Raw genomic sequence first — 15,990 nt, forward strand, 5'->3', positions numbered from 1 at the left:
ACATGGAAGGACATAAGCGATTGAAGAAGTTATTGTTTTCTGAACAGGTTGAAGTTATTGGGCAGGGAAACTAATATTGAAAAGGTTGAGTGTAAGAGAGAGAAACTTTAGCACTGATTGTGTATTTATTGATCCTTATAGGCAGAATAAATTGCAGAAGAGAGGGGATAAAAATCGACATAGGACTACGGTAGTTAGTGACTTATATATCAGTTCTAAAGCCGGTACAAGATCTAGAGGGAATCTGAAATTTTTGTATACCAATGCTAGAAGCATTCGAAATAAGAGAGAAGAATTTTTGGCATTAGTCAGTGAAATCTCACCAAAAGTTGTAGGCATTAGTGAAACTTGGCTGTCAGCAGAAGATGTGGTCACTGGAATTGAATGTGATGGGTACAGTATTTTCAGGGAGGATAGAGAAGATAGAACAGGAGGAGGAGTACTGTTGATGATAGCTGATGTGTTGCAGCCAAAGAAAGTAGTATATCATGATGATAGACATGTGAATGAGAGTTCATTTGAGGCAGTCTGGTGCGAAATAGTGACCAACGCAACCAAATATACAGTTGGATGCTGCTATAGGCCAGGGAGTACGGGGGGAGATATTGAATTCATGCATCAGCAACTTAGTGCAATGAGTGAAGGCTTAGTGATTATTATGGGGGATTTTAATTATGGTGATATCAATTGGAAGGAGGAAATATCACGTAGCAAAAAGGAAATGGAGTTCATACATCTTCTACGAGATAATTACTTGAAACAGCACGTAACTGAAGGGACACGTGGTGTGAGAGTGTTGGACCTGGTTATTGGTTCAGAGGTTATATGCATAAGTAAGGTGTTCTCGTTACCTCCAGTTGGTGAAAGCGATCATGTGGTATTGACTTGGGAGGTTGCAAAATCTGTGGATTTTTCTATTAAGAAGGGGTATGTACGGAACTACAGGTTAGGCAATTATAACAAGCTTCGGAGTGAGCTTGCAGCCATCCCATGGCAGAACATATTGCAAGGGAAAGATGTTAGCAGTGCTTGGGATAAAATCAGCGGGTATCTGAGCAAAGCAATATCAGATTGTGTCCCCATGGTCAGGAGGTCAAACAAAGCAGGCATTAGATGGATGAGCAGTAGTATCAAGCTTGAACTGCAAAAAAAGAAAATGTTATGGAGAATTTACAAGGAGAAGGGCGATCAGGACACCCATGAGCAGTACAAGGCTCAAGCTAGGAAGGTTACCAGCATAGTAAGAAAAGCTAAATCAGATTATGAGAAGACCTTAGCCAAAGAGATCAAGGGTAATCCCAAAGAGTTCTTCCGCTATGTGGCAAGTAAGAGGAAGAATGACTTCGGAAGGATAACCTTAGTGGGTGCTGATGGTATTGAAGTGACAAAATCAGATGTAATAGTCGAGTTACTGAGTGATCACTTCTCGAAAGTCTATCACCCAAGTGAGGATATCTCTACACCTATAGCAATACCAAATGTGAGAATTGAAGCTAAAGAATCAGAGGTATTAAATATATTGCAAAACTTAAATGCAAACACTGCGGTAGGCTTAGATGGAATATCAGCTCGGGTGTTGCGTGAATGTGCAAATGAATTGTCAACCCCTCTTACCTGGATATTTAATTTAAGTTTGAACTCTGGTATGGTCCCTAGGGAGTGGAAGTTAGGCAAAGTGGTTCCTTTGCATAAGGGTGGCTCTAAAACTGCGGTATTGAACTACAGACCAATCACCATCTCAGGAGTAGTGGTAAAAGTATTGGAAAAGTTGGTTAAAGACAAAATTCAAGAATGGGTGGATCAGGATATGATACTCTATAGAGGCCAACATGGTTTTGTTAAAGGTAGATCCTGCCTTAGCAATCTATTAACTATTCATAATAGAATAACATCTGAGTTGGACAAAGGAACTGGCTACACAGTGGTACTTCTGGATTTTGCTAAGGCTTTTGACAGGATACCCCATAGAACACTGTTACGCAAATTGGAGCAGATGGGAATGGATATTAAATTGGTGATATGGATAGGAGAATGGCTCAGGGAGAGATACCATAAGGTGGTGTATGGAGGAGCCGAGTCCAGAATGAGGCAGGTGACCAGTGGTGTGCCTCAGGGCTCTGTGCTTGGGCCAATGTTGTTTAATTTGTATATAAATGATATAGGAAATGGCTTAAAGGGAGATATTCAGTTGTTTGCTGATGATGCAAAGTTGTGTAGTGCAATAAAAAATCAAGCTGATGTTGAAAGTTTGCAGGAGGATTTAAATAAGCTGATAAAATGGGCAAAAGAAAATGGATGTCAGTTCAATGTGGAAAAGTGTAAAGTCATGCATTTTGGGATTAAAAGATTACCAGCTGTGTACTACATCGATGGAAAGGTACTCCAAGAGATTGATGAGGCTAGGGACTTAGGGGTATTGGTAGATAGGGAGATGAAGTTCAGAGGACACATTGCTAAGGTGTCCAAGATTGCACATAGGATTACTTGGTTGTTGAGGAACACACTGACATCCAGAGATAAAGAGGTTATTATTCCCCTTTATAAAGCATTGATACTTCCACATTTGGATTACTGTGCTCAGGTCTGGTCACCTGGATTCCTTGGAGATGAGGAGGCTGTGGAGAGGGTTCAGAGAAGAGTGACCAAGTTGGTGAGTGATATAAAAAATGCTCCCTACATTGATAGATTGAGAGCTTGTGGATTGCAGAGATTGGTTGATAGGCGAAGAAGAGGGGATATGATAGAAACATTCAAATTACTAAAAGGTTTTTATAGGATTGATGCAGGGGAAATGTTTCAGCTGTGTGATAGTGATGGAAGAACAAGAGGCCATCTCTGGAAATTAAAGAAGAGTGTGGTTAACAAAGGTGTCAGAACAAGGTTTTTTGCCTGGAGGGTGGTGAATGAGTGGAATTCATTGCCTGACTTAGTTGTGAGCTCTTTGTCTGTAAATGAATTCAAGAAGAGATATGACAGATATTGTTTTGCTAGTTTGGGTCTCCCGCGATGAGTCTACTGACTCCATGGAGATACCCGTAATAATAATAATAATAATAATAATAATAATAATAATAATAATATATCACCACATATTCTGAAGGAATGTGTCAGGGAGTTGACGCCGGCCTTGACATATTTTTTTTAATACGAGTCTTGCACTGGGTCAAGTTCCTAAGGAATGGAAGGAGGGCAAGATTGTGCCACTTCATAAAGGAGGTGACAGAACTCAAGCATCAAACTATAGGCTTATCTGTGTGTCAGATGTTGCGGTTAAATTGTTGGAGAAACTTGTGAGAACTAGGATCCAGAATTGGGTTGACAACAATGGTATTATCTTTGATGGGCAGCATGGATTTGCTAAAGGGAGGTCATTTTAGTAATCTACTTACTTATTACAATAAGGTGACTGCTTCCTTGGACAGATGAGAAGGATAGAGAGTAACACACTTAGATTTCACAAAGGCTTTAGATAGATTACCGCATGATAAGTTGATAGTCAAACTAGAGCGGATGAGGTTGGATATTAGATCAGTGCATTGGATTGGAGATTGGCTATCTGATAGGTATCAACAAGTTGTGTATGGGAGAGCGATATCCAGGAAAAGGAAAGTCACTAGTGGTGTGGCTCAGGGGTTTGTTTTAGCTATTACTGTTTAACTTGTATATCAATGATATTGTTGAAGATTTGGATGAAGATATTCAGTTGTTTGTAGATGATGCAAAGTTGCGACGACCCATGAAGAGTAAAGAAGATGTTCTGGCCTTACAAGAAGACTCGAATAAATTGCGTGATTGGGCATGGGAATGTGAGTTCAATGTTGCAAAATGTAAGGTTTTAAAATTTGGGAATCAAAGATGGGATATGGAATTGATGCTTGGTGAGGATATATTGTCGGAGGTGGAGGAAATAAGAGATCTGGGGGTGATGGTGGATAAGGATATGAAATTTAGGGGACACATAGCCAAAATTGTGAAGACAACACAAAGGCTTCTGGAAATGATGCGGAGGCCACTGACTTGCAGAAGTAGGGAGATTCTTGTTCCATTGTATAAGACTTTGATTAGGCCACACATGGATTACTGTGTGCAGATTTGGTCACCTGGTTTTCAAAGGACGAAGAGATGTTGGAAAGGGTCCAGAGGCAACTGACTAAGGTAGTTTCTGACCTCTGGAATGTCGAATAGGAGAAAAGATTGAGAAGATGCAATTTACAGCGTCTACTGAATAGGAGAAAGAGGGGCGATATGATAGAGACCTACAAGTCAGTAAGGGGTTATTACAGAATCAATGTTCGAGAGGTTCTACAGAAAACGGTGGAAGATCAGGAGAGAACCAGAGATCATCCCTGGAAACTGTATAAAAAGGGTGTGAGTAGGGGAGTGAGAAGCAAGTTTTTTTTCATGCAGAGTTGTGAATGATTGGAATGCCTTGCCTGAGAGTATGGTGTCTGCAGAGAATTCGAGTGTGTTTAAAGCATGGTATGATGAGCTGTGTGTATGATAAAAGGCCTTCCAGATGAGTCTTTGACTCCATAGGGGTCATGGGTAATAATAATAATAATAAAAACAAAGAATGACCTAACAGAAAATATCACAATGTTAGAAATGCAAAAATACAATAAAGAAGATGAAAAATAGAAAAACACCAGGAGAAGACAATATAAATATAGAACTATACAAAAATGCAGGTAAAAAATTTAATGGACTTCTGAAATTTTTTAATATGGTTTCGATGTCTGCAAAAACTCCTAACTCTTGGAAAAAAGCACTGGTTATCCCAATCTATAAAAAAAGGAAATAAAGATGATTGCATAACTATATGGGAATTAGTCTGCTAAATACAGGATATAAAATATATGCAGAAATATTAAAAGAGAAGATAAAAAGTGTTGCAGAGGACAAACTACTAGAAGAACAAAATGGTTTCTGAAAAGGCCGATCCTGCATAGATCCAATTTTTACGCTTAAATTAATAGAAATTATTAATAGAAAAGAGAAGAGAATTTCAAAAAGAAACACATGTGGCCTTCATTGATTATGAAAAAGCCTTTGACAAAGTTAATAGACAAAAACTGTTTAAAATATTAACCAACGTAAATAAACTAAACCAAACCAACTTTTACAATCCATTGAAGGAATATATACAGGAAATAAAATAGCAGTTAAATTAGAACAAATCTCAGAACTGAAAGATATATCAAGAGGAGTACAACAAGGATGTATCCTCTCACCTCTGCTTTTCAATATATATATAAATAAAATTATAACAATCTGAAAACAGTATAACCCATTTGGTATACAAATAACCCCACAAATGAAGACAGATACACTACTATTTGCATATGATCAAATAGTATTAGCTGGTCTAGTCTACCATACCTTAACTACTAACCAACTGTATAGTAGATTAGGATATTTCCAACATGCTGTATTTAGAAGAAAACCTTTACTCCAGACTCCTAAAAATAATCTAACATTTATCCATTCACACAGATCTCTCATTAAATCTCTTAAATTCATCTCAGATTTTAATTTTGTCAACAATTGCCTCCAGTTTTTACCTGATGACAGCTAATGCATCAGAAGATGATTTACAAAGATCATTAAATGATATCTCAAAACAATATATTATTATTATTATTATTACCACGGGCTACTCCAGGAGTCCTTAGACTCATCGAGGGAGGCCCTAAACATCATGTTCACACAGCTGTTCAACATTCTCACAGTATCTATCATACCTTGCCTTGAACTCGCTCACTGTCATAGCACCCACAACAGACTCTGGCAGCTTATTCCACTCATTTACCACTCTAAAAGTAAAGAACCAGCTCTAACACCCCTGCTAACCACGCTCTTGCCCAGCTTCCATGGGTGTCCCCTAGTTCTCCCACCACCAGTCCTGATCTCAAAAATATCATCTGAATTAATCCTATAGAATCCTTTTAGCAATTTATTTGAATGTCTCAATCATATCTCCCCTTTTCCGCCTATCAACTACTTTCTGCAACCCACAAATCTTCAACCTGTTCTCATATGGTTCATTCCATAGACCTGCTATCATCTATCATAATATAATATGACAATATAAAAAAAAAAAAAAAAAAATGGCATTCAAAGGAGAAAACCCAATAAGAAGTAAAATAGTGATAGATAATAAAATATTAGAACAAGTAAATACTTTCAAATACTTGGGATGTGATTTATAATACAAAGAAGAAAAAGAGATAGATGCTAAAATATCAAACTTTGTCAAAGTAAATAGCATAATAATTAATATACTTAAGCCATCCCTAGTAGAAAAATACACTAGAATCAGACTATATAATGTCTTGTCAAAACCAATTCTACTATATGGAAGCAAATTTTGCTACTATATGGAAGCAAAACATGGACCATAAAAAGAAAAGATGAAAAACAAATTCAAACAGCAGAAATTAAATTTCTGACATTATGATGAAATTTCAGTTCGATGAAATGAAATTTCTCAGCTGGATATACCAAGTGGGACGATAAAACAAATGAAGAAATTTTACAATCCCTGAATATAAAACCAATTAATTATTACATAAGGCACTATAAACAAAAATGGAATGGAACGTTTAAATAAAATGGACAACAGCAGACTACCGAAAATATTATAGAAACATAAAATAAGTGGAAAAAGAAAAATTGCAAGACCAAGAAAGAGATGGCATGAGACCAGAACAAGCCGCCCGGCCTCAAATCCATGTTAGGAAGAAGAAGACATTCAGATGTTTTGTCAGATTAAGAGCAATGGCATATTCATTGCAGATTCTGATGTTTTTTCCCCCCCTTTGGTTTTTCTGTTGATAATATAGTTTGTGAACCTGGTTGGGAATTGTTGAGGAGCCCCGGTAAACAGAGGATGAAGAAGTATTCATTCTCAGGAGGAATTTAGTGACACAGTTCCCCACTCACCATGGAGCCACCCATGGATGCCCAATCTATGACAAGCAGTGACTGTTTTTGCACTTAAGAGTGGAATTCAGGGCTATCCCAGGCACTATACTACCTTAGACCCCATACCTGGACTATGGAGAAGGAGATCCACTGCAACACTCTTGACCCTTGTAGGCAAGCCCACTAGCTGAGTGATCCCAGCCAAGCTAGCCTGAACCACCTGTCTTGCCGAAGCTGAGGCCAAAGTAGTGTGAGACTACCATCGGATTCCCCTTTTTGGATGTTCAAGGGTTGCACCACATCCAAACACATAACAAACATGGCAATAAGGTACTGGATTTCAGTAATGGTGGTCTGGATGACAGGACAGTAATAAAGACAACTCAAGAGAAGTAGAGCAAAGAATAAAGGAAGAAAAGCATAGAAAAAGAATAAAAATGAAAAGGGCCAGTACCATCATTGGGATGTCCCTTCCACCACGAATAGATGCCTCACATGGAGAGGCAAAAGAAAAGAAAGATCTGGTCTAGTCTATCATACCTCAACTACTAACCACACTGTATAGTAGATTAGGATATTTCCAACATGCTGTATTTAGAAGAAAACCTTTACTCCAGACTCCTAAAATAATCTAACATTTATCCATTCACACAGATCTCTCATTAAATCTCTTAATTCATCTCAGATTTTAATTTTTGTCAACAATCACCTCCAGTTTTTACCTGATGACAGCATGCCACATGACTGACTTCTTGTTTAGGATGAATTTTGTAATGATTTATTAAGTTTTTGGACAACTCCACCCTTATCTATTTTTATATCGTTTTTTTTCCTGCTAATTATAAACCATGAAGAAGCCACCAGTTTTTTTGGGTGAGAGAAAATAATTAATAAGTTTCAAATTAACTATTAAAAAAAACCTGTTAATGTTCAGTGTTTTTTTAGTTGTAAAAACCCCCTTCAAAAAAAAAAAAAAGAGGATTATGCATTTCATTTCAAATCAAGAAATTTAAAACAATTCATTTTATGTTATTTGCAAAAATGGAATAAAGGAGTGCTATTTCTAATGTGCCTAATTATATAAACGTTTGTTTCTATGTATTTCAAAATATAAAATAATGTTTTGTTTACAGTGCATACCCTTTTTGTCAGCAGTATGTTATTCTGTGAAGTAATATTAATAATCTTTTTCAACTTAGTGATATTAGCAAAATTTCAATAACACTCATGAAGTATTATTATACTCATGAATATTATGATCGACTTGATGATCATAATATTCATAATACTAGGCGCAGTCCCATATCAGTTGTTGGATGGAAAGGATATCAACAGTGTATGGGAAGCACTAAAAGAATATTTGAATGGTACAATATTGGAATGAGCCTCTAGAGTTTGAAGAATAGATAGGGTCAGTGTGAAATGGATGTGCAATCTTATTTAGCAAACAATTCTGAAGAAAAAAAAAAAATAAATGGATGGAATACCATTTGTCTAAAGATGACATCAGTTATCAAAATTACAAAGTTCAGGACAGAAAAGTTACAAGTCTTGTATGGAAAACTGAGTCTGAATACAACAAGAAACTGGCTCTGCATGCTAAGGACAACCAAAAAACTTCTATCATTATGCTGCAAGTAAAAGAAAGAATGATTGGGATAGAATAACACTACTGGATGCAGGATGGTACATGAGTGGTAGATGCAGAAGAGATTTTTTAGCTGAGTTACCACTTTGGTAAGAGTTATCAACATGTAGTAAGTGATGTGGAACTCTCTGCTACATTCAGTAAGTGAATACACCCAAGTGAAGTGACTTGGGTGTATGAGGAGGTACTATAGCTGTTGGAGAAAGAAGAATTTGGCTATAGGTGCTCATGGAATTTCAGCATGGATGCTAAAGAAGTGGTCAGCAGAACTGGCTATACTGTCGACTTGGCTGCATTACTCGAGTCATCACAGGAAAGATAATCCCACTGCAAAATGATGATTCAAAGGCTGATGTATCTAACTCTCAACCTATCAATATCTCTGCACCACAGTGAAGATACTGAAAAAGTTGGTGAGAGTTTACATGTAGAAATAGGTTGACAGAGAATTTATACTTTGCAAAATAGCATGCAACATATTATGGGAGGATTGTGTGAGTAACTTACATTTTATGTTATATTTGAGTTAGATGGAATGGATATACCACAATATTACTCGACTTTGATAAGGCTTTTGACAGGAGATGGTGCAGAAGGCTGTTGCATAAGATGGAGGATATGGGGATGGATTATAAACTATTAGCATGGATAAAAGAATGGTTAACTGACTAACTGATATCAAAAAAGTGGTATATGGGATGTGTGAGTGAAAAAAATTATGCCAACCAGTGATGTACCTCAGGGATCAGTTCTTGGTTCACTGTTATTCAATCTACACATTAATGACATCAGGGAAGAAAGTGAGGAAGAGATATACCATTGTTTGCTGATGATGCAAAGCTAGACAGAGTAATTGGGGGAGTGAAGACTAACAAGCAGTGCATACCCTTGCAGTGCTTGCAGAATGATTTGATTAAGCCGGAATTATAAGCAAGTGAAAATGGATACCAGTTAAATGTTAGTAAAAGTTATGGACTTTGGTGTGATCATTCTAGAAGAAACTGAGCAGGCTATGGATCTTGGGGTTTAATAAACAGGAAGCTGGAGTTCAAGGGTCATATAGCAAAGACTGCAAATACAACCTGGATAATAAATACATATATCAGATAATAACAACACTGAAATAAACACTGACTTATAAGGATTAATGAATTCCTTTTTTAAGGCCTTCATATGGTTACCCCTGTAATACTACTGTGCAAAGGAAGGTATTAAATATGCTATCAGGATTGTGGAATGCAGATTAAGATGTTAGATTGAGTGTGGACTGTAGATACTGTCAGACAAGAGAAAGATGGGTGAGGTGATATGACAAAGATCCACAACCTTCAGAAAGACTTGTATGGCATACCAGTATATGGAATTTTTCATTTTTCAGAAGGTAAGGGAAAATTGAAAAGGCCTTGGAATATGAGAATGAATGCAGCCAAGGAAGGGTGAGAGCTAGATTTTCTCTCATAGAGCAGTGAATGATTGTAGTAGCTTACCTTCTGAGGTGGTGAGTCCAAGTAGTGCAAATGAATTCAAGACAACTATTAAATTATTTAAGGAATTCACAACATATACTGGAATATTAATTAAAAGAAACTTTAATAAATACTTCCTATATTTCGGCAACGTCACATTGCCATCTTCATGGGAACATACAAATATGACACGTGCATGCAGGCGCTACAAAAAGCAAATCAGGCAGAAGATAAGAAAACTATTGTTGTTCCTAAAGTCCTAATGGTGCCCCCTAGCGGGCTATATTGGGTTGTCTTGGCCGTTGGGCTGATGTTTTCATGATGTAAGTCTTCCAAATTTGGGGCGGTCTCATGCACCCAAATTTGTTGAGGTTTGGAACGTTTTTTAGAGGTGAGGCAGATTCTATGAATAATCTTTCGTACTCAAACTTGCTGTGGTGTATTACTTTGGCTTTCTTCCAATTTATTCTGTGGCAGGTGTCCAGAGCATGGTCTGCAAAACCAGAGTGCCTGTACTGGTGAAACCGGATGTAGTCTTTGTGTTCCGAAATCTTGATATTCACTGAATTCAAGAAAAGGTGTGAAAGCTGATATGAGTGATGTGTAGCTTCCCTTGATAATTCTTTGATTTACTAGCAGCCTCTAATAATAATAATATTTGCACTTTAGCAAAGAATAAAGAAAACAGACACAAAGAAAAAGGAGAGGGATTTCCAAGTAATTCACTTCCAACAAAAGCATCTCAAAGCATTCCATTCAGATAACTGACTGGAAATTGCTCATTTAGAGATATCTGCATGTTTTGTAAATTACTGTATTTGTGCATAAGAAGTTGAAGACATTCTTTGTAATTTCTGATTGATGCTTTTTTTTTTGACCCATCTAACTAACTATTAATATCATATGTCAAAAATTTAAATTGCAGAAATCATTACTTCTTAATCTGATATTTAGAGTAGTATATTACAAAACAAATATAATCGACAATAAACATGCATACACTTACCTGTTCAGATGGAGACAATGATTTATTAAAGTTTTTCATCTGAATTAAAAAAAAAAGCAAACAAAGAATAAATAAAGGTATAATTCAGATTTCTATATCTTTACAATATATAAAATAATAAATTTGCTATATTTAGCTAATTATGGGGTAAGGCTATTGTGGCTGTTTTCTCCATTGTGCTGGTATTTATAGTGCAATTACTTTCATATCCCTTTTAGCATATTAACTGTTTAGTTTTGTATGTTCTGTCCAATTAATATTTTATTTATCTTACAGAACTAATTACTTGATGGAAGAGAAAAATGGCAAACCACCATATAACTGGAATAAAGAAGAGAAAATAAATATTAAGGTGTGATTGTTTTGCAATTAACTAGAGGCATCAGATGATTTTCTACATTTTAGCATGTAGTGAAATGTGAAAATGAAGAATGAAAATATAAGTGTGTGTGCATTTCCCACACCTATAAAAACAGGACAGATACCATGAGTATTATTTAAGTATTTCTGATTCATTTTTCTATAGATTTATCCTTTAAAACAATTCCAGTTTCCCAAACTTTCAAAATCATATATATTACATTCACTTAGCCTAGTCTCATAAAATAAGAGAACAGAAATGTAATACAAAAGAAACATTGTTTAATTAAAATTACTAAACAAATTTTATTTACATAAAATTCATTTAAAAAAATGTCTTAAGACATACACTTTCTCAGTCACATTGTGACAACAAAGCAAAGAAACAAATTCTTTTGCTTATCCTGTCCAAAATTTAACAACTTTGACCTTCCAATAAAATCACTTCCCAAATAAGAGTCAAGTCACTCCGATTCAAAGTCGATATTCTTCCCAAATAAAGAATCTTGTTCTACCTCAGTAGACTTCAGAAAGTTATCCATGAAGAGAAAATGCTTAGAATAAATTATTGGCTTTACAGTTTCTCTAAACAATACTTAATTACTAATGAAATCAGTCCCTTTTCTTCTGTTTGAATACAGTTCTCTTCTTGTCTTCTGTAACACACACACTATCATAAAGAATACTGTTTAAAAGAAAGCACAACTTTCTGCTTGATACAAAATATTCTGTCTTCAGTTTCATCTGTTGACAGGAATGAATGCAGGATGAAAGAACAAAACACTAGATGAAAACTAATACTGGAATTTGCTCTTTCCAAACTCGGCTACTGTTTATCCTTAAAAAAAAGTTAGAGACCTTGATTTTTATCTTCTGGTGATCATACACCATTTGAAAAAATTTACTTTCTGATAAATCTATAAATCTCTGAGTTTGTTTCTTCAACCTTCTTTTTTTTTTTTTTTTTTTTTTTTTAATCCTCTCTAAAAGGAACTCATATTTTCCTTCTAGTTGCGTACTGTACTCCCTTCTCCTCACACAGCTCTGCTAGCATACCATTCATGATTCTAGCTCTCCATCTTAACTCATCATTGTCATACCTCAGCAACATGCTGACAACCTTTCTCGCCATACCGTTATCTTTCACTCTTCTCAATAACCATTTAAATCATCTGTCCCCACAATCACCACTAATTCTTTTGCTCCTTTCCTCGTCATGTACAAAGCATGAATTATCTTACTCCTTCTCCCTCCTAGATAGGAAATCTTATGGAGTCTTTCATTAACTAATTCTCTAACGATGGAGTCTCTATTCTCGAATCACTCGTCACCTTTTTTGCACTTTTTTCTTTCATTCTATTCTTTTGCACACTTTCATTTGTTTCCACTAAACATTAATATCATTTCATTTTCATTTTGAATAACTGTGTCATCAAATCTTGCACTCCAACAATTTCACTCTCTGCCACTCCAAGTAGTCTCGCTACCTCTCATTCTTCCGCAATTTATTTCCGTTTCATCATTCATACTTCCTTTTGCTCCCTTATCACCTTACTTTTGCTTCTACATTCATGCATTCTTTCACTCCCTCAGTCTCACTAGCTTTGATTCTATATCTGTTTCTTTCATTTACGCTATTTTTCATTATTCCAATCTGTTTTGTATCTGTTAACTCGTAGTCTAACAAAATATTGTGCTGCCTATAAATCCATACTTTCTCTCATCTCCTGTTCAATCTCTACACAAACACATACACATTACACTGATGACATCAAACCATTTCTGAAAATTCTATGTCATTAACGGCATTTGACCACATGATTGACCTCATGAGTACTACCACATTCTCTTCAAAGAAGATAAGATTCAAAATTTCAATTAATAAAGTTAGTACCAATTCCCTAAAGCCAAAAAAAAAATGCACACTAAATTATCAAAAATAAACAATACTATACTAAAATTAAAGCAATATTGCCAATTATTACACAAAAATAGCACTTATCTTTTCCAGAGCTCTTTTCTTTCTCTTGTGACAGTACTGATATCTTTCTCACCCAACCATGATCCACTTATTCCAACTATTTTTAGATATATAAACTCAATAAATGCAATAATTTCATCTCACTTATTTCTTGTACTCCTGGCATTCATAAGAAAATCATAGCAATTCATTTCTTGGATTACAACCAATCCTACCCATGCCACCACTTGTCTGTGGCTTCTCTATACTTCTCTACTGTGGTTTCAGCCATTCTTTTGTCTCTCTGTCATCGATATATGACCTCATAATTTCCATTGTTTTGTTTCCTCACCGTTTTCCTTTTAATATAGATCAATATAATGATAAAGATGTTCTAGCTTTATTGCTTATTGCCAAAGTAGTATGCAATTGCACACTAGTTTACTTTGATGTTCCCTTCCATCCTAATATATATATATATATATATAATTACTTTAGTTTTACAAAAGCTAACACAGTTTGAATGTTTTTATCATTATAAATATGAATTTGATTTATTATTATTACAATTATTATTTGGAATCTCCATGAGGTCACAAAACTCATCACAGATGGACCTCTCTTAGACAATACTGTCTATCACATCCCTCAAATCCATTCTCCAAACTGAATGTCCACCACCCTAACATGCAATGCATTCCATGGTCCACCATTCATGCAAAAAAAAGAGTCAAATCTCACCCTAATAATCACCACCTCCTTTTTGCGACTTCCAGGGATGGCATCTCATTCCTTCCCTTTTTCGACCATATTAAAAATCTCCCTAGTCCTGTAAATACTTATCAACAGTTTAAATATCTCGTTGATATCATTCCTTTGTATTTTATCCATTAAACTCTGCAGTTTGCATATTCTCAGAACTAACATTGTACAACCTTGTACACTTATTATTATTACCCTAAGACCCCATGGAAGCAAAGACTCATCTAGGAGGTCTCTCTGTCACTCACTCACTCACACACACACACACGCTTCATCATACTATGCCTTAAACACATTCACAGTTGAATTCTCTGCAGACACCACACTTTCAGGCAAAGCATTCTAATCATTCACAACTCTGCATGCAAAGAACCAGCTTCTCGCTCCCCTTTTCACACCCTCCTTATGCATCCTTCCAGGGATGACCTCTTGTTCTTCCCTGATCTCTCACCATTTTATGAAAAACCTCTAAACATTGATCCTATTACAATCCCTTATCAACTTGTACATCTCTATCATATCACCCCATTATCATATCCTATCCAGTAAAGTCTGTAAATTGCATCTTCTCAACCTTTCCTCATATTCAACATTCTAGAGATCAGAAACTACCTTAGTCAGTTGCCTCTGGATCCTTTTCAACATGTCTTTGTCCTTTTGAAAACCAGGTAACCAAATCTATGCACAGCAGTCCATGTGTGGCCTAATCAGAGCCTTGTACAATGGAACCAGAATCTCTTTACTTCTACAAGTCAATGTCCTCTGCATCATTCCAAGAATTTGTTGTGTTGTTCTCACAATTTTGGCAATGTGTCTTCTAAATTTTAGATCCTTATCCACCATCATCCCTATATCTCTTATTTCCTCCACCTCCAATAATATATCCACACAAAGCATAAATTCTACATCCCATCTTTATTTCTCAAGTTTTAAAACCTGCTGGTCTGGTTGGCTGAGTGGTCAGTGTATCTGCTCTCCTTCCAAAAGGCTGTGGGTTCGAATCCTGCTGTGGGCATGGATGCTTGTCTGTGAAAATACTAGTGGTGGTTGTGGGCAGTAGATGACTCTGATGTAGATGATGCAATTTGCTGTAATTAGTGGATTGACTGTAGGAGGCAGGGAGTAGTGGAGTAGGTGTAATAATAATAACATTTTACAACTCTGAACTGGCATCCCAAGCCCATTCACTCAATCTTTTCAAGTCTTTTTGTAAGGTAAGGTTACAACATTGCCTCTATTCCTCATAGTTCGTTCCAGCTTTGCATCAACTGCAAGCAATTAATATCCCCAATCCAAATCTTCTCCAATATCATTAACATACAGTTTAAACAGCAATGGCCCTAAAACAGACCCCCCCCCCTAGTTCTATAGTTCAACTTATCATGCAGTAATCTATCAAAAGCTTGTGCAAAATCTAACTTATGTGATAATGTATCAAAAGCATGTGCAAAATTTAAGTATTCTATTGTGTATCCATCTCCTTTGTAAAATGAAGATGTCACCTTATTGTAATAATCAGATTACTAAAACACGACCTCCCTTTAGTAAATCCATGCTGTGCATCAAAGATAATACCATTATTATCAACCCAATTCTGGATCCTGGATCCAGGGGGTGCTTAAGGGTCAAAGCTATATAACTGAGAGGAGATCCACATAGCCTGCAATGGAATGTGTAGAACTGACCAGGGCTTCTGACCTAATGTCCGATCCTCACCTTCTCGTTAGGTATCTACCTGGATACTGAACAGATGAGGATGGGCTGGCAATTTGGAATTTAGCCAACCAAATTGTATTCTTATTGGCTTAAACCAAAATTTCAAATGATGGTACAACATAATAGAATTTCATGCTGGCTGTGGCGT

The 15,990-nt window shown here is 36.1% G+C and overlaps 1 protein-coding gene across 2 annotated transcripts in view; it reads right to left on the reverse strand.

Annotated features, from left to right (window-relative positions):
- Nucleotides 1-15,990, reverse strand: part of Syn2 (Syntrophin-like 2) — a 348,707-nt gene that overhangs the window by 110,462 nt on the left and 222,255 nt on the right. For both annotated transcript variants that reach the window (XM_090403965.1, XM_090403966.1), the window contains exon 10: nucleotides 11,045-11,083. In XM_090403965.1, the coding sequence (XP_090260091.1) occupies nucleotides 11,045-11,083 (39 nt within the window). The remainder of the gene's footprint in view (nucleotides 1-11,044; nucleotides 11,084-15,990) is intronic.

This window comes from Typopeltis vanoorti, chromosome 14, assembly GCF_054136105.1.
Source record: "Typopeltis vanoorti isolate ZY-2024b chromosome 14, IOZ_Tvanoo_1.0, whole genome shotgun sequence".
Taxonomy (NCBI): domain Eukaryota; kingdom Metazoa; phylum Arthropoda; class Arachnida; order Uropygi; family Thelyphonidae; genus Typopeltis; species Typopeltis vanoorti.